The following is a 24918-nucleotide window of genomic DNA, read 5'->3' as shown; positions in this document are numbered from 1 at the left end:
AGGGGTACCAGCCCATGGGCGACGGGGATGGGAATGGCAGAGCCATCATGGACCCTCCAGGAGAACGAGGGGTGGCAGAACCCTGAGCCTTTGGCCTATATGTTTGGCCATTTGGTGCCTGCTGTGGGCCACCGAAGATTTAATGTGATTTCTGTTGGGACCTGCGCATCGCTCCTCGCTCCGCCCCACGAGGGTGACTGGGGATCGGCACAACCAAGCCACGGTCTCAGCGGAGGGGTGCCCGGCTGGGTCGGCACCTTGAAATAAGGCAGTTTGAATGGGAGGAATGATGCTGCCCCTTCCCCTGCTCCGCCACGGAGGCTCTTGCCAGGCGGGAGGCAGCCGGGGGCGGTGGGCAGCCGGGGGGACGGCACGGACCCCCCCAGCCTCCACCACGCTAGGATTGACCTGCGAGTCCGGGCAGCCCTGGCGGAGCTTCGCGATCAATTATTTTTCTAATCTTATCTAGCTGTCTTTCTCCTGCTTTCTCTTGTGTGCCTTTCTCCCCCTGCCTCCCCCTCCTCCCCCGCGCTTTGTAGCCGCCCGACAGCCCCGCTTCCCCCCTCCAGCCCTTCGCTTTGATCCTCGGAAGAAGCAATTGATCCTCCTTATCTTTATTGTGGTAGAGACATTCCCAGCACTGCCCTTAATTAAATTCCTCTTAATTTTCTTCCGTGAGCCTTTCTTTCCCCCAACCCCAGACGAGTATTTATTTTTAACTGTGCAATTAAATTATTAGATTGGCCACGAGTATAATAGGAGCCAGATCCACCGGGGATCTGCTCCGCGCGGTTCAGGGAGCAACCTCGGGGCTTTGCCCCTGCTCTGCCGCCCCGCGCAGCTGAGCCACGCGCTGCCGGGTTCGTACGAGCTCGAGGTGCCGCTGTTGGCCCCGTGTGCCTGAGTGTGGGTGCGCGGGGCCGAGAGCTCAGGCTCGGGGGCTTGGCAGACCCTGTGCTGCTGTAGGACCTGCGACCAGCCTGTGGCAGAGGGACAGCACGTCTCTAGCAGCCAGCACCCACAAGTGTTGGCCTTTCCAAAGCCCGGTGTCACCAGGAGCTGCTCCACGGTGTGGTCAATGTGCCTCTGATGGTCTGCAGATGATGTGCACGGGAGCCCTGGTCCCCCACCATCGGCAGCAGCCCTGGAGAGGAAGTCGCAGCCCACGGCTCCCTCCACACATTTCCCTGGCCATGGGAAAGCACGTGGGGACAGGCAGACGCCCCCCCAGCCCTGATGGGGATGAGGAAGGCAGGATGGGCTCACTGATGGCAGCAGCAGCCTCCTGTGCCCTGCTGTGGTCTGGGGAGGGCCATGGTGGCATTGGCACCGGCCATGGTGGCATGGGCACTAGTCACAATAGCACAGCCACTAGCCACAGAGGAGCAGGCACTGGCCATGGTGGCACTGGCACCAGTCATGGTGGCATGGGCGCTGGTCACAGTAGCACAGGTACTGGCCATGGTGGTGCAGGCACTAGCCATGCACTATGGTGCCATTGGCACCAGCCATGGTGGCACAGGCACCGACCATCCCCGCTCACACCAGGTGAGACCCGAATGTCCCCAGTCCGGCCACCGGCTGTGGTTCTGCACCGCTTTAAGCTTTTCCGCTCGGAAATTTTTCCCCCAGACACTTTGACCTTGGGGGCAGTGAGTATTTTTCATGTAGATCAGTCGAAATTCCCCCGGAGACAGCGCAGGAATGCGAAGCATGTTATCCTTGGTACCAGCTCTTTCTTTTTACGGCCTAAGCTTGGCCACGCCGGCGGGGAGGAGGGGACGTCTGGGGTCCCGCCGTCTTTCCCATTGACGATTGCCAACTTCCCCCCCCAACCCCCCTTCCTCCTCCTCCTCCTCCTCCTTGGGAAAACTCCCCCTCTGTGTTGCACCCCCACGGTGTGCCTGGGTCAGCGGTCCCGGCGGGTGCCCAGGTGAGGGTCTCCATGCCAGGGTTTGCAGCGGGGTGAGGGGGGGCAAGCGAGGGGTGAGGCAATGCCAACAGCACCCCAAAATGGAGGCGAGAGCTTCTGGGTGCCTGCACGAGGGAGCAGCCTCCAGCTCTTGGTGCTCCTCTCCTTGGGCACACAGGGAGTTCCCCGGAGCAATGGGGAGGCTGTGGGGATGTTTGGGATACCCATCAGCAGAGCAGAGGGCAGCAAATACATTATTGTATCATCTGAGGCTCGTGCAGCTGCAAACCTGATGGTGCAACGCTAGCGAGATAAATCGCTGCCTTGTTCATCTCCATTAAGCGCAATTACCCCTTAGATACCAAAACAATTTATTATTATTACTTCTTCCAAGCTCGCTGCAGTGATGGGCGATCACGCACACGAAGCAGAGGAAGGGGGCCAGCGCTGCCAGGCCACCCCTTGCCCCATGACACGGTGCCCGGACACCCCAGGGTACCTTTGGGTGGCACCGATGGTGCGGGTTCAATGCTGCAAACCATCCCCAGACGGGCAGCGAATGCAAACCCTGTGGAGGGATGTGCTCCTCCGTCTGTGCCGCAGCGTTAGGTCCCCTCACCCCTGCAGAAACCCTCAACCCATCTCGGTTTTTCCCGCTGTTCCTTGCGCTGGTGAAGGGATGGCTGAGCCCCGGGGGGGCATGAGGGTCCCCGTGCCCGGTGGCACCAGCTTGGTGTTCCTCACAGCCACCGGCGCTGCCCGGGCCCCCACCGCCCCTGTCACTCTGTCTTATCCCGCTCTCAATAGCGGACTGGGAGCTCAGCTGCAGCTATTACATAAAATGCAATTAGCAACGCGGGCGAGGGAGGCCTGAATGGCATTAAGGAATTCCTCCCGGGCTGACGTCAAAGCTTCACCTCTCCTCCCACCACCCACACAAAGGGGGCCGTTATGAGCCCCCCTGGCCCTGCTGTGCCGGTGCCCACTGGGAGAATGTGAGTCCTCAGGGAGCCCCGAGCTGCACATGCCATATGACAATTGTCCCTGCGACCAGCACAAATGTCACCGTCAGCTCCCTGGCTCCCTGCGCAGGGTTTTCTGGCTCCTGCCTCCCCCTTGCTGGGCATGGGAAGATGCCAGCAGGCCCCGTCTGCCAGCTGCTTGCCCACGGGAGGGGGGATCGGCCGGGTGCCCGGGTCGGGGGAGCGGGAGGATGCTGGATGCCGGAGGGGCTGCGGGGATGTTGCTCCTGGCTGGCGTAACCCACCCCACGGGCTCTGCTGCTCCCCAGGGCAGGTTGGTGTGGAAGTGGGGACCAGTCCAGGCAGCTGGGTGGGGGGCGGGCAGGTCGGGGGACAGGAGGTGCTAGAAATCCCAAAATTCCCGCTGGGATGTTACATGCCCCGCAGGCTGGAGGAGCTCTGCCAGCTGCCCCAGCACTAGGGCCTCCTCTGGCTGCTGCTGAGGGGGGGGTGGCTGGCCCGTGCCAGGACACGGGCGTTTTGATGTGAACGCCCCAAAGTGTCACAGGCTGCTCCTCTGCCCCCAGCCAGCTGCAGCCCTGCTCTGCTGCGGGGGGCTGCCCGGCCTGGCAGCGCTCCTGAGCGAGGGGCGGTGGTTGGGGCTCACGCGTGATGCTCTGACCCCATCACCTCCTCTGCTCTGCGGGGGGACACAGCGACTGCTGGGGCTGAGCTGTGGCACACACCTTCTCCGTGCTCGGACACCCTATTGCACCCACCTCCCGCTGCCAAGGGAGCCTGCACCCTCCTGAAACAAGGGGGTCCCAGCAGAAATCGGGGTGTGGGGGGGAAGCTCTTTCCAGCAAGCTCAGGGACAGCAGCCCCCCCCCCGGGGCATCCCCCCCCCAGCCCCTCTCGCTGCTCCAGCCCCCCAGGGCGGGGAGATGGGGCAGTGCCGTGCTGCAGGCAGGAAGGGGTTAAAGCGCTAATTGGGGTGAGGGCCCCCGCCCTGCCCCGACGCGCCGTTTAAGGAAGATGCTCCGGGGCGGCTCTGTGGTCCCTCTGCGGCGGAGCCCGGGGGCCCTCCTGCGGCCGCGGCTCCCTCCGCACCGGCAGCTCCCAGCCCGGTAGGGCGTCCGAGGAACGGTAGGAAAGAGGCTTTTCCCCATCCTCCCCCTTCTCCTGCCGGCCTGGGGGGTCGCAGCGGTGGGGTAGCTGCCCCCCACCCCGGGGCTCTCAAGGGCTCAGGCAGGGCCAAGCAGCGAAGGGAGCTGGGTTTAGAGAGCTCTGACTTCGTAATTTAACTACTCCTTGTTTCGTTCTTACAGGTATTTAATGGTGTGAGGGCTGAGCTGGTGCAGCACGCACCTCGCCGGGATGCGGGGTGGGGGGGGCAGGTAGCTCTGCTGAACTTGAGGATGTGGCGGGTTCCCCAGCCTGAAAATCAGCCCAGCTCTGGGTAAGCCCCCATCGATGAAGTCTGTGGAGATGTGACCATTTGCTCCCGAGAGGATGTGCCCTGGGTGCCACCCGCAGCAGCGTGCTGGGCAGCAGGGAGCCTCCACAGGCATCTGTGCCATTCTGCTCACTGGGGTCCAGCTGCCTTGTCTCTGCTATTAAACCCTTGTCACCTCGTACATGCCCTTTCTGGTAAGTACAGAGGGTGTCTGGGAGTGGGGTCCATCCACAAGCTCTCAATCCATCACCAGGCAGAGGTACTGTGAGGACCCCCCAAAACCACACTGTCTTGCTTCTCCCCACCGTGTCTGCTTAGCAGCCAGCTCAGATCCATTTGCCATCTTTCCAGGTTGAAGCAGCTGAAACCCAGCCTGCTGCTGCTGCGCTTCAGAAATCGTGCAGGCTTATCTTCCAGCTTCCTCCCTCCCCGCTCCCCCATGTTGAGCTCCACCACAGCTGGTGTGGTTTAACTTCGTGGGCTGGGATGCACCTGGTACCTGCTGGCAGGTCTCCGCAAGGACAGTGGGGCCACCTCTCGTGGTGGTCACCCTCTGCAAGCCGTGGATCTTCTCCATCCACAGTCTCCTCCACTTCTTCTCTCCATGCTGATGCATTCAGACCCAGTGCCCTGGCGTCAGGGCTCCCACCCAGAGCTCTCGGCTGTGGCCCCAGAGTACAAGCTGGGGTCTCCAGCCCAGTGCTCCCCCAGCCCTCCTCTTTACAGCCCCCCACCCTCATGTTGCCGGTTCCTTTGGCAGAGCACAGGGCTCCTGCAGGCACCCGCTGCCCCGTGCAGAGCTCCAGCACCGAGCCCTGGCTGCTGGGATTCACTGGGAGTGGTGCCAGCGTGAGGGTGATGCTCAAGTGCCGAGGGGACACAGGGAGCTGGGCTGGGTTTGGCCCTGGGAGCACACAGGAGGTGGGAGAGGACACGCACCTCCCCTTCCACATGCTGGAACTCCCTCTGCCCCTTCTGCGGGACACCCCCAACCCTCCCGAGCACCCCGTGCCCCGCACCAGCCCCGCGCGTGGGGCTGGGATGTGCCATGGAAATGTTAAACGCCAAATTCTCAGCTGAGGCAAACTGGTTCAGGGCCTCCCAAGTCGGTGGAGCGGCACCCATTTGCACCAGAGGAGGATCTGACTGTGCATATACTTTTATATATATATTTATATATATGTGTGTGTGTATAGATATATTACATAAATATATATGTATGAAATAATTTAAGAAACATCCGAGACAGCATGCTGTGCTTGTGTAGGGCCGGGGAGGCAGCCGCTCGCCTCCCCCCCGGCTCTACCAGCTTTGATTCACAAATGGAAACAGAGTCTTGAATTAAATTAAAAACCGCACGCGCACACACACACGCACACACACAACACGGTGCAGAGGCTGTAAAACTCAGAGGCGTGATGCTGGCAAGTCCAGGTGTCCCTGAAGAGATCGGATCAACTAAAGCTGAAGGAGGGGGAAATAAATAAATGAAGGGAAACCAGCAGAGGGGATCATCTCACTTGTGCCGCTGCTGTGTCCAGCATCGGGTCCCCTGTGCCTGCCCAGGCCCCCATGGGGACACGGCGACAATGTCACAGCCCCGCTTTGTCCTGGCCGGGCTGTGGTGGGGTTGGGAGAGGCTGGTGGGATGTGCACGTCCTGCTGCGTTTGCCTCGGACCCCCTTTCTCCTTCGCCACGTACTTTGCTTTTGCTCCATTCTGATACTGAGCTTTTGGCCACCTTGGTCTTCAAGGACGAGAGGGAAAACCCAGCCCCAACTAATGCCTCTGCTCTCTCTGCAGGAAGTTCTCCCAGAGCTGCGTTTGCTCCAGCTCAATCCTTCCCACTGACAGAAGAGCTCTGCAAGAAGACCTCCTTCCCATGGACTTTCAGAACAGAATGACGTTTAAAAAACAACCCAAAAATCCTAGAAAAACCCATCGTCCCATAAATTACCACTTTGTTCCAAAACTCTTCCTTGTTCCTCATCCCGCCCTCCCCAAACATCCCAGAGGACTGAGGGATCCCGGCTCTGACATGCCACGCTCCAAGCAATATCTCCACTGGCTGCAGCGAGGATGGAGGGCCGGGAAAGCAACCGAACCGAGCACGTGAAGAAACAACCCAAAAGCTCCGGACCACTGTCCCCCCGCCCTCTCCTCTGCGGGAAATGGAAAGCCCCTGGGGCCACAGTGGCTGGGCTGCGGATCAGCTGGGGAGCAGGACGTGCTCCAGAAAGTAGGTGATGGAGTCCCAGTGCTTCCAGAGGAAGAAGAGGAAGAGGACGAGCAGGGCGGTGCTGAGGATGCGCATGCGGGTCTTCATGAGCGGGGTGATGAAGTTGGCGATGGTGGAGACGAAGACGAGCAGCACGGCCATCAGGGCCAGGATGACGTTGATGAACTTGCCCAGCAGCGCCCGGGCGTTGGCGTTCTCCACCCCTTCCAGCTGCACCACCTGCTGCTGCTGCTGCTGCAGCTCCAGCTTGGTCACCCGCGTCAGGCAGGACTCCACCGCCTCCTGCAGGGGACAGCAGGTCAGCACTGGCCGGTGGCTCCGAGGATGCCCCACAGGAGCTTTTGGTACTCGCCTCATGCTCTGAGACCTCGCTGCTGCAACGTGTGGCTTGCAGCAAAATTGCTCTGGTGCATGCCAACCTTGGGGCGGTGACCGCCCCGGCTGGGAAGGGGATTCCCTCCACAGACCCTTGGCCTGCGCGATGTGCAGGACATGCCCCGTCCCACCCTGCCCCCTGTGCTGGGGAAGGTCTCGGTGCCGGGACCGCCTACTGCAGCGGGGCAGATGACCCAAACTGGGACAGCGGGGGCTTTGTTTGCCCACACGTGGCTCGTAACAGCCCAGCGCTGCAGCCATCCCCCCAGAGACCGGTCCTGCCTTGAGCACCTGGGGACTTCAGCACAGCGGGGACTCGCTGGGGCACAGACAGGGGTTTTGCGGACATGGCTTAGTTACCCGCTTCTTGCTGTGACAGCATTGCAGCAAGGACTCCATCTGCAGGGTGCTGGAGGGAGGGATCGCCCTTGCCCACCCTCCCTCCCAGCCCAGGGTCCCCCCCTTGCCCCATGGATGGAGGGTGCAGCGGGGGGCTGAGCCCTCGTGCTGCTCTACCTGGATGTCCCGTGCCCTCTCGTAGGACTGGTAGGCCACCTTCTCCTCCATGCTGGCCAGCTCCTGCTTCAGGTTGGTCATTTCGTTCTGGTGCAGTTCGGTGAGGTCGTTCAGCTGCTCCTCCAGGCGCTCGTACCTGCGCACGGGGGGCGGAGGGGCACTGGGGTGAGCAGGTCCCCACAGCCACCCCGCTGTCCTCCTGCCCCTGACACTGGGGAAACCACCCGGCCCCTCCAACCCACCCCGCTCCTGCTGTAGCTGGTTATGGCCGACGAAGGGAAAGCACTGCATGACCCTCCCCAGGAGCAGTGCTGCCCAGGGAGGTCTGGCAGTGGGGACTGCAACTCCCCGTGTCCCTGGCGTGCAGGGCTTAGCTGGACAAGCCCGGGATGTTGACCTCCTGGTCCCCAAAAAGCCACCCTGGGTTGACACGTGCTGCCACCCACCCTACCTGTACCGCTCCTCTTGCAAGCACTGCGTCATGTAGGTGTAATCCCGCTGCAGCTGGGCCTTGAGGTCCTCCATGGAGTCCTCCAGGTGTGACTGACTGTCCTTGATCTCCCGGAGCTCCTCCAGGATGGTGTCGAAGTTATTGTGGTGGCTGTCCAGCGTGTTGGACTTGGGGCTCCCCAAGCCACCGGGTCCTGCCCCTGAGTTGCTGCCACCAGCCGAGCCGGAGGTGGCACTGGAGCACTCGTCATCGCTGCCATACTTGGGGCTGGAGACCAGGGTGGCACTGCCGCTGAGAGCCCGCGAAGCCTCCTCCGGGTGCCCGTCGTCCAATGTGTCCTTCAGGTGGGCAATGTTGTCCGCGCTGCCGAACTTGTTCCGGATGAGGCTGGCGAATTCCCGGGGCTTGGAGACCACGGCGGTGTGGGTGGCCTGGGACAGACCTGAGAGCCCTCCCTTGACACCCTCCACCACGCCACCGCCGAAGCCGCTGATGCTGGAGCGAACGTTGGCACCCACGTCCTTAAGACCCTGGTGCATGTCCCGGAAGACATCCTTGGGCTGCCGGGAAGGGCCGTTCTGCTCGATCTCCTTCAGCTTCTTGTGGTAGTGCTCCAGCTTCTTGTGCAGCTGCGCGATGGTCTGTGCCGACTTCTGGTTCTTCTTCTCAAAAACCTGCTTGATGCGGGAGGCTTGCTGCTTGTCCGCGTTGTTGGCCAGCTTCAGGTACTCGGCCACGTTGTCATCCCGAGCCTCCTGCTCGATCTTGATCTGCTCGGTGATCTTGAGGATCTTCTGGTGCAGGTGCTCAATGGCGGCTTTTGTCCTGTGAGGGTCAGGGGTGCCATCGGGGACGTCCAGGCAGACGGTGCCGTCGGTGTCGCCGTGCCCGGCGGTGGAGGGCAGGCTGAGCGCGGTCACGTCCCCCTTGTCCAGCTGCAAGCAAAGAGAGAGGAGGGCGATGCTCAACGGAGGGAGCGAACGCGCCGGCAGCCCCCGGGGAGGGGGCAGGAGAGAAATGGGCTTGGGGGGGCAGAGGAGGGAGAGGGAGGCGAGAGCTGGGCAGGAGAATAGTTAACCAGAGCAAGAGCGAGAAGTTGTTGGTCTTTTTTCAGGCTGGTTAAGCGTTTCCCAGCCGTACCACTGGCATCGCAGGAATAAGCCAGTTAGAGGCGCAGCAACAAAATAATTACAGTTTCGGGGCTGGTTTTGGCCAATTGCTTTCAGCAAGGAGCATCCGCCGCCAGGAGCTCGACTCTGACTTTCCATCCTCGCTCTGTGCGGAGAGGGGCACCCACGTTTCTGGGCTGCTGGACACCCAGCGCCAGGCAGGGAAAAAGGAGAGAGGAGCTAAAACTGGAACCCATCATCAGATCTCCCACCAAACCAGCGGCGAGAGCAGAGACTGAGCAACCCGGAGGTATTTTGGTCTCATTTTGAGCCTTTGGCTTTTATCCTAGATGCACACAGCGGTTTTTCAGCTGAAAAGAACCTCTGCCATAACCCCAATTTGCGGGTGACTCAGGAGCAGCTCCTGATCCCCGGAGGCCGCAGGCACAGGGACTCCTCTGCTTTCTTTTCCGAGGTTTCTCACCTGGCAATGCACAAGCTGCCACCGAGAAAGTTCGGACACGGGCTGATTTTCCTTTTACAGATGGAAAAATCAGAGCTTCGGGAGAGGAAATCGCTTGCCTGAGGCCACACTTCAAATCATCGGCGGAGCCTGGACTGCAGCGCGGGGTCCTGCCGTGCTCTCCCACCCTCCCACTTGAAAAAAAAATAATCACTAAATCTTTCCAGTTGCTGGGTTTTACATGCAGATTCTTATGCAAATCTCAGTGGTTGTATAAATGGCTCCTGGCTTCTAATTAAGAGCTGCTTGAAAGTTAAATACTGTTGGCAGACCTGAATAATTTCTAATTTCCATCACACTTTCCCCGAATGACCCTTTAATAGGGATAATGCTGCGAGATCATTACTTAGGAGTGTGTTATCACCAGGAAATGCCTTGCGCGGGAGGGAGGAATGTTCTCAAGATGCTGCTTATAAACCCTCCCGTCTGTAGCGGGTCCCACGCGGGGCTCGGAAAAGCCGGGGCAAACGCTGCCCTCCTGTTATTTACTTCCATCTCCTTTTCCCCCAGCGCTGCTGTCCTTCCGAGAGCCCGGGGGTGTTGGTGCTTCATGTCGGGAGGTCCTCGCAGGGGTCTCAGCCTCCCTGGGAGGCAAAAGCAGACAACCACAAGCTCGGTGGGAGCATCCCCCAGCTCCCCCCCAGGGCTCCTCTTCTCTCCCCATTGCAGCAGCGCTGCTGTAATATGGGGCAGGGGCTGGAGGATGAGAGCAGAAGGGAAACTGGAGCTGGATCAGCACGTTTCTTAAAAAGAAAAAAAAAAAAAAAAAAAATCCCAACAAATGTGCGGAGTTTTCAGACCCCGCTGCCGGGCTATTCTTAGCCGCTCACCCAGGCTGGGCCCTCCAGACGCCCTGCGAAGGGTTTCACTTCGGTTTCTTATCAAGGGGCAGAAATTAGAAGCAGCAGGAAACAGACTTTTTGCCCAGATGTGCAATTCTCTGCCCAGTAAGGGACAAATCGGCTGTGGCGAAGGAAAAGGCAGCGCCGGAGATGCTGAAACAGGAAACCCCAACTGGGCCGGTGAAGGGGAGAAGTCGCTCAAACTTTGTTTCCAAACAGGGAAAGGTTTGGGAATCACCCAAACCTTTGCTCCTGTGAAGCCAGTCTTCCAGATTTCTTCGTGGGAGTATATTTGGGAGCGCGGGGGGAAGGGAGGGCAGGATGGGTGGTAAACAGCATGGTCCTGATGCTGCCCATCCATGCTGACCTGGCTGGGGTGAAATCCTTTCCCCAAACACCGCTGAAAGCTCTGCTCTCTCAGGCACAGGGCACATCACAGGAAAGCCACATCAGGTTATTGCTTTGAAAACAACAACTAAAAAAAGACAATACCGATCTCTGCAGTATTAACAGACAGTGCCTACTAAATCCCAGCAAGCCTAAATGACTGTGCAGTGGATTTAACCGGGGGATTAGTAAAAGCCACACTTTCCCTACATGCAGAAAACCTTCTGGTAGGCTCAGCGAAATGAAAACGCTGTTTTCCAGCTCTTGTTTTCCAGGCCGGCTCGGAGGGGAGAGCAGGGGCTGATGCGGGATGCAGGAGGAATGCAGGACGCAGGAAGAAAAATTATTCTTATCACCGGAGTTCAACCCAGGAGAGCTGAGATATGCAAAAGGCTCAAGCTAATAAGCTGAGCAAACAGCACTTAGAGGGCCACGGCCGGGCGCAATTATGCAATGCTGGTTTGTTTGCTGCTGCAGGTTTGGCGGACGGAAGCCCGGGTGGGTGGCAGGTGAGGAGCTCGGGGCCCGGCAGTTCGCGCGGGGCTGCGGGTCGCCCAGCACACCCACGACTGGAAGGGATTTAAAGCCATTCTTAAGAGATTGCACAATTATTGCAAAGTTCAGAACAAAACTCTCAAGACACGTACTCACGCCCTGAACTATTCTGTTTTCCATACCCTATAGCCCACTGGGAAGCGCAGCGGATGAGCTCATCCCGTGGCTTCTGCTGCGTCGACCCTGAGAGAGGACTTTCACTGCGAAGTGTGACCGTGGTTCCCAGCTGAAATACACCACGGGGATGAAACGGCCGTGGGAAGGACCATATGCACCTTCAAGCGCGGAAAAAATAAGTACCACCGAGCTGTGGAGGGACGCTGGCAGGCAGGGCGGACCCAAGGAGCTGCTGCACCGATCCGGCAGCTCCACAGCACGGGTGTCACCGTGCCCCGGGCCCTTGGTGGCCACAGAAAGCCACAGGGGAGAGGCCCCGGCCAGCAGAGAAATGCAGGTGAGCAGTGGACGTGGGGAGGTTGATTTTGGGGCAGGCATTAAATGTGGCTGCTCCCATGGCCCTTCTTCCCCAGCGCACTCGATCAGCGTAATTCGGGACAGCATCTGCCGTGTGAGTCGGTGATTGCAATTAGCCCGGCGTTACAGGGGATGCTCTGGGTGTCCCCATCCCCACACGTGTTTGCAGCCCCGGACCTCCCGGAGCGGAGCCGCTATTCCCACCAGACCGCGTTACCCGCCCCAGGCAATGAAAATAGAAGCAGGAGCCCTGACTCACGCTTCCCACCCTCCTTCCAAGCCTGCAGCAGAGACCGAAGCAGGCAGCCCTGTGCCCCCCTCTGTGCCCTGCCTGCTCCCGTGCCACCCCTGGATGGGCACAAGGGGCCGGCAGCAGCTGCCTCCGCTAATTTACCAGCCTGGGAACAATTTTTCTTACATAATGTAGGGAGGCACGTTAAGGGCTTCAGCTCGCAGCGGAGCTTCCCACCCCGTCTTTGCTGCGCCGGCACGGATCATGCCAGTGGGTTTCATTCACCGAGCGCCAGAAACAGAGGTACCGAAAGCCCCTACGGGTGTCTCTCCCCACCGCCATCCTCTCCGCCGGCTTATTCTAACCCCAACGGCTGCCGGGACCTACCTCCATGGCGGGCAGGGCTCGGGTCCCCCCGGGCTAGTCGGCGTGGGCTGCTCGGCCGCGTCCCCGCCGCGGCACGGAGCCCGGCAGCGATGCGCTGGCTGCCATGGCAGGGTGCCTGACCCGGGGAAAGCGGCAGCTGACGGCAGCAAAAGTTTCAGGGGAGCAGCAGGGAGGGAGGGAGGGAGGGAGGGAGGGAGGAGGAGATCCCTCCCGCAAACCCCCCGTCAGGGTCGGCCCCGCGTCCCCGGGAACCTCCGGAGCGCACAGGGACTGAGCGCAGCGTTGGGGCTGAGCCGGTGGGTGCAGCGGGATTGCCGACTCAGGAAATCTGCCGGAGCTGTTTACAGCTCTCAGCGACTGGAGCTTTCAGGGCTGTAATGCAAACCCCCCCCCTTTCATCCCTGTGGCGGGATATTCACACGCCTCCAGCTCCGTACGCCGCCTGTGCCCTGACGCAGGGGGTCGGGACGGGCCGTTGTCATCTGCTGTGTCACACACCGGGACATAGAGCCCGGGAGAGGCACGCGCAAAGCTAAACCCCGGGTGGGACCGACGCGCGGGAGAAATACAGCCGCCAAGGAAGGAAGGGGACCGCCCGAGGGAGATAAAAGCCGGGAACCTGCCACTGGTGTCCAGACCAGGTAGTGTCTTGGCCGTGAACTGGGATGGAGCCGGGTCCGGCCGGTGGAGTGCTGCAGAATTGCTCACAGCGTGGAGAGCGATGGAGAAGGATGCACGGACCCAATTCTGCCACGTGGGAACACGCAATGCACAGAAAACACATCCAGCCCACTGACCAGAAACAAGCGTTTCATACTTCACGTGCAATTAAAAAGATACTAAACGGGATGGATGAAAAGCCAGCAGGGACAACAGGAGGCTGTGGTTCTGCAGAAGCCGGTGGCAGTCCGAAGTCCCCCCCAGGCGCTGCGTTTATGCCGGGGCCAGCGGAGCTGGTGAGGGACCAAAGCAAAAGTCCCGGGCGAGAAAGGAGACCCGGAGCCTGTGCCTTTGACTCAGCCCAAACCCACGGGGCTGCAGAGAGCAGGGCGGCCAGCGCTGCGGGAGCAAGCTGGGATAAGAGCGGTTGAGGGAAGCAGAATGGAAGCCCACAGCCTCACGCTGTGCCAGACCAAAGCCCTCAGCGTGCCCCACTGGTGCCGAAACCTCAAACCGACTGTGGCCACAGACCAGAGCATCTGTGCAGCCGCAGACAATGGGCGAAATGAGAAAGCTCCATTTGCAGCTCTCTGGTTTAGTTATTTCTCAAAAAAAAAAAAAAAAAAAAAAAAAAAAAGGCAACAACAGCTTGGGAAGTCTTTTCAGCCACACATTGAATTGTACAGACCGGACCGATGAGCTGATCGTGACCTAGATGCATGTTTAATGGGGAAGACTGGGCTGCTCCCACAGCTGAGACAAGCTGAGCACCGCTCATCTCATCATCTCTCGGGCTGTCCCTACGTCTGTCCGTGCTCTGGAAGTGTAACCTGCTGTGCCGGGGAGGCTCTGGGTGCAACGCTGCACCTCTGAGCTACCCTGCGGTGCGCAGCGAGCACAGCACTGCCCGCGACGGAGCCCGTCCTGCCTGGGTTTAGCAGCTGGGGCAGGTAGCACAAAAATCAACCTGACTTGGCACGGATGGATTTGAAAGGTTTGGTTCGACGGCTCCATGAAAGCAGCATCCCCAGGTCTCGGTCCCTCTGCATCCTGCAAACGTGAGCTCCCCTAAACCTCGCCACGGACACTGCCCTCGCAACGGCGGCGAAGCCTCCCTGCGGGAACCCTCCCCTTCCAGGAGACATCGGCTCTGACAGGTCTGGGGCAGGGGCTGCCGCGGGCTGCCTGCGCTGCCGGGCTGCGGGAGCACATGTGGCTGCAGATAAGCTGACCAGTGTGACAGGAGGAAAAGGGCACAGAAGCAACAGCCTCCGCTTGGGCTGCTCTGAGCCGGGAACGTGTTTCCTTAAACCACCCCATCCTTTAGCCCGGCGCTGCTGGACCCTCCTTGACCAATTCCAGCACCGGTGCCCATGCTGGCAGCGCTCCGTGCACCACTGGGTACCGGGAGCGGGGAGGAGGCAGAGCTGGAGCAGCCCATCACGGACCGATGCGTGATGTGAAGCTGCCAAAGCACAGTTTGCCACCAATAACTAAAATCCTTTGCCCCTTCTAGCCCAAGCTCCCGCCGCCGCGGCACCGACACCATCCACAGAACCCTCCCCAGGGCATCGCCAGCCGTGCCGCCGCGCCTGGCGGGTGAGACGGTGCTTGGGAGCGGGGACAGGCTGAATCAACCATGCGACAGCTCAGCTCGCTGGTGCTGTCATCCCAAACCAGTCTTGGCTGCTGGCCCCGCGGCGGGGAAGCAGCGCAGGAGGGACCCGGCTGGTCCCCGCACCCCAGCCCCGTGCTGACCTGAGCATCCCCGCAGGCCACCTAACCCCTATGGGAGCTGCTTCCAGACACGGGGCTGTCAGCAGCTCCCGTGTTTCTCGGTCTGTCCTCTCAGGACCACAGGGTCTTGCAGGACAAAGCCTCCCTTCCCCATCTGGCTGCGAGTCCGTGTGAGCAACCTTTGTGCCAGCGCTGAGCCCCTTTCCCGCACACTCACCCGCCGTTTGCAGGCATTGGTTGCAGTCTGCGGTACCATCCGAGCCGAAAGGCACAGAGAAGAGCAGATTCCCCGGTAAGTTAAACCCAGCAGGAGCAGAAACCGGCTGTGCCTACTGGACGGCGCTCAGCCGCGCTGGGGAAGGGACTCCGGTCCCACCGAGCTGCCCCAGCGAGGGTGGATTTTGCAGCCTGGCCATGCCTTGGGCCACGGACACCTCCGGGCATGACACGGGGCAGATTACCGAGGGACCTTCATCTTTGGTTTAACATCTCTCATAACATCACTTCTCGTTTTAGCACAGGAGCCAGAGGTCACTTCCCATCGCTCTTCTGCAGCCTCAGCAGGGCAGGAAAAATCCCCAGCTGCACCAGATGCTCTGGAAAACACCGTCCCTGCTCCGAGCTCTGCTTTCCATTTCCCTCGTTCAAAGCGCTGGGGCCGACCCCAAAACCCATCTGCTCCCCTCTGTCCGCTCGCAGCCCAGCTGCCGGCAGCGGAGGGAAGTGGTTTTGGGGGCTGCCAGGCACAGCCCCGCTTCTGCGCTGCGACTCGGTCCCCCCAGCCTGCAGTTAACTGCAATGCCCCCTCCCACTCCCCGAGCCCCCCACGCCTCCTGCCTGACCTGCCGGGCTGTGCCTGGCCTTGGGGAAGGATGCCGGAGCACGGATTTCCCCAGGGGAGGCTGAAGAAGTGAGGACTGGATAAACGCCAGGATGCTCAGGATGAGACTTTGCAGGCAGCCTGCCGCCACGAGACCTGGGGAGCGTTTTTTTTTATTTATTTACTGGGGACTTCAGGCAGTTTGATTCATAGGAAACCACCTGCTCTCAGCTCCCCAGCACAAGGGGAAGGTCGGGGTTAGCAAATAGCCGCGGAAGCAAGAACGTCGCCTATTAATGCCCCAGCAAAGGGAGGTGGAGCAGTGGTGCAGCATCTCCGCTCCGAGGGCGCAGCCTGCCTTCCACGCGATGCAAAAACCCCACCGGTTTTTGCGAAAAGTGGGGATTTTGCAAGGAAATTACCCGAGGGGCTGGTGGCGGACTGCCCTTCATCCTTAGCACCAACTCTGCTTTAAGAGATTTAGTCCGCCGCTTAGAAAGCGGCAGCTATGTTTTTCAGGCCTGCCTGTAAGAGGCAAATTTAAAAATAAATAAACCCCAGCTCCCGTGCAAAGGAAATCCCCGGACAGACACAAAATCGCAGCCCACTCAGGGCGTGCCGGCGCTGAGTGCTGCAGGATCTGGCCCCCAATGCGTACACAGTCCCGGTCTGAGCATCTCAACCAAGAGAGGGGTCACCTCGCGCTGCAGCACAAACACTGGGCAGATGCTGAAGTGGGGCTCCGCCTGGGCTGGCCGGCACGGGCAGCAGCTGCGGCCGGGCTTAGCGGGAACGCACAGGGCCTGAGCTTCGCATAGAGAAGCAGGTACTAAAAAAAAGGAGGAAGACCAGCCCAGCTGCACTAGAGTCCTCGACCAGGCTGGGAAAGCTGCGCACAGATTATCGGGAGCCGGGATGCTGATACAGGTGAAGATCTGCACAGTCCACCGCTCCTTAACCTCACGTTCCCGAGTGCTTTTGGTGTCTAAAGCGAGTGGCTTCTTGGCTCAGACCTCAACCCTTCAAGCAGCGGCCGCGCAGAGCCCAGCAGCAGCCGGACCTTCGCCTGCAGGTACCACCTTGCTCCTCACCCCTTATTCCTGGACACCCCGAGCCCTGGCCTTGCCGGTGCCTAGGAGCGGGAAGGAGAGCGGAGGGGGGGTACTTACAAAGACACCCAGCAGAGAATTTAAGAGCAATATCCTTTTCCCGGGACAGGAGTCGGGAGGATGTGGTTCCGGCATGAGGATGCCCTGGTCGCTCCTGCAAAGCGCCAGCCCGGTGCTCCGCGAGGCGGCCGGATCCTCTCCCTCCGTCATGGCTGCGGGTAAGGAGTCGAAGGGGCAGAGGATCGTAGGACGTGCGTTTGCAGAGGAGGCACTACGAGGCTCTGAGGCAGCCAAGAACGAGCGGCGCGGGCGGGGAGGGAGCCCGGGGGAGCGGGAACAGGCTGGGTGCCGCAGGGGCCGGTCCCGCTCCTCCAACTGTGCTGGGAGAACAAACAGCACCGCCAAGCGCCTTCCGAGCGATGCAGAGAACAAACAAACGAGCTGCCGCGGTTCCCCCATCCCCAGTGTGAGCTGGGACCGTGCCACCATCCCACGGGGCTCCCAGTGGCAGCAGGCGGGGAGCGTGCTCCTGCAGCGCACCCGGCCAAGAGCCCCGCGTGGAAGGCGGCTGCGTGGGTACAGACCGGCAGATCCCGGGGGTGGCGGGGATCCGTCCCCGCTGCCCACCCCGGGCTTGGGAAGTCCCTGTGACCCCGTGCCCACCCATACCACAGCCTTTCTTAATTCCACACCGCATCCTGCAGGTCGGGGACCGTCCCTTGTGCCCTGGGCTTGCAGGTCACTGGGAGGAACACCTCTGAGGAGAGGATTCAATGACCACCCCTCACAGGTGAGGCTATTCAGGGCCCTTCCTACGCTTGGAGAATCTTTGGAAAAATTCTGGTCGTTGTTTTTACGGGAGGGGGTAACCTCGGGAGCTCCAGCGATGGTGCTGCTATTTCGCTTGCTGGGTGACACAGCATTAAACCCCCCAGCAGCACCCCCAGCCCATGCTGCAGCTGGGCTTCGACACCTCTAACGGGGTGCTTGGGCAGCCGGGGCACGGGGGGGGATTTTTGGCAGCTTCAGTGGGAAGGGTTTGAGGGGGAAGGCAGGGAGAGGAGCCCGGCGCTGTCAGAGTCACAAGGCAGGACCCTGCTCTGCTCATCCTGACTCAGGAGCCAAATCCTGCTCACAGCTACAACCCCGCCACCCGCCCGCAGCCGCAGGGGACGGGATGGACAGACACCCTTGCTCCCCCGATCCTGCCCTGTCCGCCCTGGGCATCCACCCCGCACACCCGCCGCCCGCTCGACCCAAATCCCCCCCGGGGCAGGCGGCACGGCAGCGTTCCCAGCGCCTGCCTGTCGGGGAGCGGGAGCTGCTGGTGGGCTGGAAACAACAGCCATATGTCAACGAAGGCTGAGGAACATGATGTCTTCTGCTAGGGGGTGAATCAGTACCCGAGTCTGATATTCTTCTTCTCCTGAATTAATTAAGCAGCAATCTCGGGTATCTTTGTCTTCACAGCTATTATCAGCTTTTCCCAAAGTGCTCCTCGACGTACCATCCCGATGGGAGTGAGGGAATGAGTTCCCACCACCATCCTTCGCTCACAGACTCTCATTCCCCTGTGACACACACGGAAACAGAGGTGGAAGCCAACCTGGACGTGAGTACTCACGCACCTCCAGTTTCATGATGCCCAGTTTGCAGCGGAGGTCAGCAGTTCCCCCCCCCCCCCCCAAAACCCTTGGCACTTGTAGGGTCTCCATACATTGGCGCTCCCCGCTCACCCCCTCGGGACCCAGGGGTCAGGTGCCGGGGGGATGCCCAGCCGTGGCTGGGCTGTGCCAACCCTGGGGGGTCCTGGCTGGGCTGCGCCGGGTCCCCGTCCCCTGTCCCTATCCCAGTTGTCAACTGAGACCAGTTCTGGGTAACTGGAGCCGTAGGAGGCGAGAAACCACGTCCCCACCCTGAAACCGAAGGCGGTTGGATGCCGGCAGGGTCGAGGCTGAGCTGGACACACTGAAGGCAGAAAGTAGATGCCTGGACAGGGGAGATGAACTTTGCCTGATGGTCCTGAGCCACTGGAGCGAGGGCTGAGCCATCGCGCAGCCACCCGGCCACCGCTCGCACAGACCCCTCCGTGCCCGTGGGCCACAGCTGCCCCCGGGGTGGATGCTCAGAAACCGCGGGTTTGTCTCTGCTGGCTCTAATCCCTCTCACCCCGATATAGCCACTGACCCGGCAGGCATCTAAATTTAGCGGGATGAATCCTGCCCTGTGTTGGGAGCGCTGGTGCCCTTGAGGGCAGCAGGACGGTGGGGATGGGACTGTAAGGACAGGTCCCCCCGGGCAAGGCAGAGCCCCAGGACCGCAGACCACCTCCCGCAGAGACTGGGCAGGCAGCAGCGGAGCGGGGAGAGGAGACGGGAGCAGGGAAATAAGCATGGCTCGTAGCCGCTCGGCGGCTGGCCTGGCCTGCAAGCCTAAAGCCGAGACGTGGCACAAAGCCCCCCTGATCCCCCTCGTCCCTCCCCTATGTCTCACAGGAGAAGCATCCGTGCCGGGGGGCCAAGGCGGCTGCGGGACAGGCACGGGGGGCCGCGGGCAGCGGTGGCAGCTGGTGCTGTCACTTGCCGAGGGATGCCAAGGGCAGGCGGGCAGCGAGCCCGGCCGGGGTCCGGCCCCTCGCCCCCCTCGGGGGATGCTCCGCGGGTCCGAGCCGCGCTGCGGGCCGGGGCTGAGCACTGCCACTCGTGACACTTGTGAGCGGATCCCTCTGGGCTGCCGGGGAGCCGCCGGCGGGGAGCGAGCACAGACAGACAGACGGACAGACGCCCGTGCACGCCGATGCGGTAACGCTGCCCTCTAACGGCCACCGGCCCCGGTTCCCTCCCGCTCGCCCCCCCCCCCCTCCCCCGCCGCTGCCCGCTGTGGGTTGCGGTGGTCGGAGGGGCCCCGGGCGGGGGCTCACCTGGACGTGGACCATCCCGCAGTCCCCGCAGGCGTCCGCGCAGCTCCCCGGCAGCACCAGGCACAAAACCCCACGGCCGCCCCGGTCCAGCTCCAGCCGCCCCAAAGGGGACGGGGACGAGGGTCCCCCCGGGATGCTCTGCCCCGCCAGCACCGCCGCTCGGCTGACCCCACGGCCACGGGGGACCGGGGTCTGTGGGGAGACCCCACAGCCGCTGCTGGGGCCTCGGCGGCCGTCCCAGCCGGTAATGCCCGTCTGCCCGCCTCTCCCACAAGGCGCTGGCGGGTCACCAGGAGGAGATTAGTGAGATAAGGAGAAGGCTCTCCAGCACGCTCCCATCACCACGCGTGGTCCCTGCCCGCAGCCTCCCCCTGCCCCGACCATGCTGCTGCCACCACCACTGTCACACGTGTCACCCTGTCTGCAGGCCGGCATGTCCTCATGTGAAACACCGGCACTGGCCTCATGCTCCCTCGGACACACCAACATCAACGTACACCCCAAATATGCCACCTCGCTGTGGCTAAGCGAGCGAGCCATGCGCGACGGGACGCATGGGAGAGTGGCTGCTTGAAGCCCCTCGGTGCTCCCAGCCGTTGGTACCCACAACCCCGGAGAAGCGGCTCCCCCAGCTCGCCAGCGAGCGGAGATCCGTGTTGCCGCAAACCAGAGGGTACGCGCCCCATGGGCACACACCGACCGGCTGCGGTTCTTGGAGCAGAGTCACCCTACAAAACCATGGTCCCAAGCTGCGTGACTGCCAGTGGGAGGCAGGGAACATCCGAGTCATCCCACCCTCATCGGGAGCTGCTCTTTGCACGCGCAAGGTGGGCAGAGCGCGGGGTGGAAGTCGGGGTGGGGGGGAGGCACGAACGCATGCGCTCCAGGTGGGCATCACCCTGCAAAGCCTTGTCCCCAGCATGTGGCGCAGGTGACAGCCCTTTGCTCGCCCCCCAGCCCCGGGGGGGGTTATGCTTGGTGATGCTCCCCGTGATGGGCGGCCGTGCCAGGGCACGGGGCAGCTGCTGGTGTGGGCAGCGTGCGGGCAGCGCGGCATCTCTGCGTTACACCACAAGCCCCAGCCGGAACCGAACACCCGGACTGTGCCGTAATCCCTCTCGTCTGCTCCCCACGGCTGCAGCACCCTGGCAGCTGCTTCTAGGGGGGGAATTAGAGGGTGCAGGGGGGAGGAACCGTGTGTGTGGGGACCGGTGCGGGTGAAGGCAGGGAAGGGAAAACTGCAAGAACATAATTAAGAAAAAAAAAGGGGGGGGGGAGGGGAAATCAATAGCTGTTCAAAAAGCGCTTGCTGAGGCTGAGCGATCCCATGAGGGATTAATCCGGTGTGTGCTCAGACGGAAAATTCAGCATGAAATTTTTTGGGGAAAAACGGCTCTTTTGGAGGAGTCTTGTGCACCCCTGGGGCGGCGGCTTCCAAACCGAGGGTGAAATGGGCAGGAGGTGTCTGACCCCAGCAGGACAAGGCAGAGGCGATGTGAAGCGACTGCTGGCCCAAAGCCCCGGTGCCAACGCTCCTGCCGGGGTCTGGCGGAGCCGTGCCGGGTGCGCTCGAGCCCAGACCATGGCAGCAGCCACCGTCCCCGCGGAAGAGGAGCCGCTTTGCTGCGGGCTGGAGGCTGGGTTTCCTGAAGGCTACGGAAAAATAATACGGCATGAGAATATCACATAACTCTTGTTTCTCTAAATAGGTTATTTTTCCACTGCCTCACAAAGGCCCCAGTATCGCTTCTCTTCTTATTACTCTTTGTGTCATATGCAGTTAATTATTCATCCCCTCTCTGCGCTCTTTGTGCTGCTCCGTGAGCGGACAGGGACCCGCTCTGCTCTCGCCTCCCTCCGGGTGCTCCTGTCCCGCTGTGAACCGCTTTGGCTCGAAGCTTTGGCCGCAACCCCAGAGGGCTCAGCGGGACCGGGCTCCTTGCAAGGCCCATGCCACGGGTCAGATGGAAGAAATTTTGGCTGCAGATGCTCAGATTAACAACCTGAGTGGCTCCTGGCCCTGCTCGGGCACTTGGTGTGGGTGCAGCACGGGAGGAGCGGGGACTGCCAGGGAAGGGTCGGGGTGTCCTGGTTTGCACACTGTAAAGGGGGGAGAGGAGGACCTGGGCAGCCACTTCTTGCGAATACAGCGATGTGTCTATCCTCTGGGACCAGATTCCCACATCCCGGTGGTGGCCCCGTCCCTGCACGGCTGTGGCAGAGGAGCAGCGCTGGCACCCGCTGCGAGCGTCAGCTGCAGCTCAGCGCTGAAACAGCCGAGCGAAAACAGAAAGAAAAAGTATCTGGTTGATCCTCTTTCCATTAGCTCAGAGGGCAACAGAAGTCTCCAGGTCAGATTTCCCTCTAGGAGACTTGGTGCCAAGCAGAGAGGAGCGGCTGGAGGGGACGCGTGGGAAGCATCGCCCCCAGCCCCAGTGCCCGCCGGGTCCCGCTGCTTGGGAGGAGTGTGTGGACCCGACACCCCCGCCGCCATCCCACCCCAGCAGCTCTGCCCAGCCGCTGCCACCCTATTACACAGCTATTCCCGTAAAAGCCACCCAAGAGCCCCCGCGGGGTGCCGGAGTCTGCCTGGCCATCTCCCCACCCCAAGCCCTACTGCTTTGCCAATTCACTGCTGGTATTTTCAGGTAAACTAAAAAAAATAAAAAAAAAGGAGGATGCTTCTAGCCCTCAGGGCTGCAGAGAGCAGTTTGGGAATGTGACACCTGCCCAGCTCCAAAGGCCAAGGACAGAAGCCGACACGGAGAATCCCACCGGCACCCGGAGCACCTCTCACCGCCTGCACCTTGTCCTCAGCGTGCCACACCGCTGCGCTAATCTCAGCTGTTTCATAATTAACGGGGCTAAACGCTAGATGGAAATACCATCCTCTCTATTAGCTCTGTGCAGAGCGGTTTAAAAATCGCTTCAGACGGGACCGATTTGCAGCCGTGTGGCTGAGCCCTTGTAGACGCCCCGCGCTGGGCTGCCCGGGGTCCCCTCCGACCCCGCGCCGGGGGTCCCACCCCACCGGGGCACACAGCTCTTGCCAGGTCCCTTCCTCTCTCCGTCAAACCGCGCTCTGGGAATCGGACCGGGGCATGTTCCTGCCTCCACCTCCCCGCAAGGGGAGCATCAACCCCAGCCGCCCCCGGAGCCGACTCGCTCCCAGGCAGGGGCTGCCATCCGGCACACCCGGTGCCACCAGCGCTGCCCCGAGGGATGGACTCTTCCCGACGGCATTTTGGGGTGCTCTGTGCTCAGTCCTGCCCCAGCCCCCCCAGCGTGGGCTCGTGCCCCCCAGCCACATGGCGACGTCCCCGCGGCGCAGCCCCACCTTATCAGCCAGGCACTCGGTGTCCTCCGTGAGCAGGTAGACGGCCCCGCTCTCGGCCAGGAGGATGGCAGTGTCGGTGGTGGAGGAGGACCTGGGGCGGCCCTGGTGCTGATGCAGGATGGCGGTGAGGCTGCTGTCCTGGGGGGCCTTGCGGACGAGGTGGGGGCTCCCTTTCTGGGGCTCCAGCGAGCCGCTCTTGGCCCGCCGGCTGCCGCTGTGCAGGCTGGTGCCGCGCTTGATGGAAGGGCGAGAGCGGATCTGCTGCAGCACCCGGTTGAAGGCGGTGGGACGCGCCGGGAGGTCGTGCAGGGACATGGCGTAGGAGACGCGGTGCATCTCTGGGGAGCGCTCCTTCTCGTCGGGGGAGTCGTGGTCGGACATGCCGTAGTGCGGCGGCAGCGAGTCCTGCGAGTTCTGGTGCTCCCGCTCCCGCGACCGCCGGCGGCTGTGGAAAAGGTGCTTCAGGCCATGGCCAAACATGGACCCTTCGGACAGCTGCTGGATTTTCTGCAGGAGAGGAGAGAAAACAACCCTGGTTACTGTCAGGAAGAGACGGCATCGCCCCATTTCAGCACACGCAGCTCTGACGGACGGTGCCCACACCAGCACCGAACCGAAACATGAAGCTTGAGGGCTTAAAGAGCTTCTGGAGGGCTCTGGGGACCCCACACCAGCCCAAAGGCATCTGCAAAAGGGAACAAGCCCTTCTGCCAGCACCGCGCTTTATACCCGTGGAAAAAGATTAAGCATTTAGTGGCCATTTGATGGCACACGGGATGCATGGTGGCTCGGGACGGCTCAGGTACGCAGCTCCAACAGCATTCCCCACGCCGGAGGGAGGTCTCCGGTGAGCGCTGGCTGCCCCTAAAGTAGCCAGAGGAGCAGAAGGACCCTTCAGAGCAAAGGAGGGAGGAGGGTCCCTGCTGCGGCCAATGCCACACGCCGCGCAGAGACCCCGACCCTGCGGGCAGCGGGGACGGAGCAGCCTTGTCCCTCGCTAGAGACGCCAGGGTTACTGCCAGCCTTGGAGCATCGGCCACCGCCGCGCTGCCAGGAGCCACCTACTCTCCAAAACCTGCTCCAGGAAGGATCAGGGGATTTTTTTTTTTTTTATCCCAGGGGATTTTCCATGGTCTCCGAGCGCAGCAGGGACCAGGCTGGCCTCACTTACAGGGGTGAAACCGCAGCTCATGGCCCACTGTCACCAAATCCAGTCCCTGCTGGGCAGCAACGGGTTTCCAGCAAGAGATGGGGGCATGCCGCTCCCCCGGGTCCTCCTCTCGCGGGGGTCTGAGGCTCATGTTCCCACAGAGCACATGGCTTTTCTCGTGACGGCTCCTGGGAATCGGGGTGGACGCTAGCCGCGGCGAAGTCATGCAATATGGATGGTGGAACAGATTGTGCTCTCGATAACAGCCAGGTCAGCCCGGAGCGGTTTCCCCGCAGTCACTGGAACGCCCAGATTTGCATCCACGGGAGATTTTGGCCGGGTGCCCTCCGCAATCCCCTGTGTGGGACCGAACAGAGGGGCAGCGGCGGGGGCAGCGGCTTCCAGCATCTGCAAAGGGCTCAGCGGATCCCAGATCCCTGGTCCATCGCGGCTCCCAGGCAGCAAGCAAATGGTCTTGGGGCATGGAAAGATCCTCTCCCCTCCTGAGGCAGCCTCAGCTACCGGGAACTCAGCAGATCATAAGGCACGACTCTGCCCTCTTGCTCTCTGTCGCTATTTTGGAGTCAAGCCGGGCACCCTACCTTTGAGGACGCCCGTCCCGACCCTGCTGACCTTCAGGGGCGTTTCAGCGCGGATTTACTGTGGCTGGGACTCTCCCCAGGGATGCTGGTTCCCATAAGTGCGGCGCTGCCATTAACTTATGCCTGAAAACCGGCGTGAAGCGGGCACAGAACTGGGAGCTAC

General features: G+C 61.4%; 1 protein-coding gene across 2 annotated transcripts; it reads right to left on the bottom strand.

Moving 5' to 3' along the window:
- Positions 1 to 5483: 5483 nt before the first annotated feature.
- TMCC2 (transmembrane and coiled-coil domain family 2) lies at positions 5484 to 23489 on the bottom strand (the record flags this gene model as incomplete). 2 transcript variants are annotated; one of them, XM_082494542.1, is made up of 5 exons in its annotated part: positions 5484 to 6851; positions 7461 to 7596; positions 7912 to 8846; positions 16807 to 16971; positions 23004 to 23483. In XM_082494542.1, the coding sequence occupies 5 exons, from the start codon at positions 23481 to 23483 to the stop codon at positions 6540 to 6542; spliced, it is 2028 nt and encodes a 675-aa protein (XP_082350668.1). In that variant the 3' UTR covers positions 5484 to 6539. The 2 variants fall into 2 exon arrangements, with proteins under 2 accessions (XP_082350668.1, XP_082350669.1); XM_082494543.1 differs by lacking the exon at positions 16807 to 16971 and having other exon boundaries at positions 23004 to 23489.
- Between the last annotated feature and the right edge of the window lie 1429 nt (positions 23490 to 24918).

Source organism: Vanellus vanellus (genome assembly GCF_965231255.1).
Source record: "Vanellus vanellus genome assembly, chromosome: 23".
Lineage (NCBI taxonomy): Eukaryota > Metazoa > Chordata > Aves > Charadriiformes > Charadriidae > Vanellus > Vanellus vanellus.
Note: the sequence above shows the minus strand (reverse complement) of the source record. Positions and strands in the feature narration are given on the sequence as shown.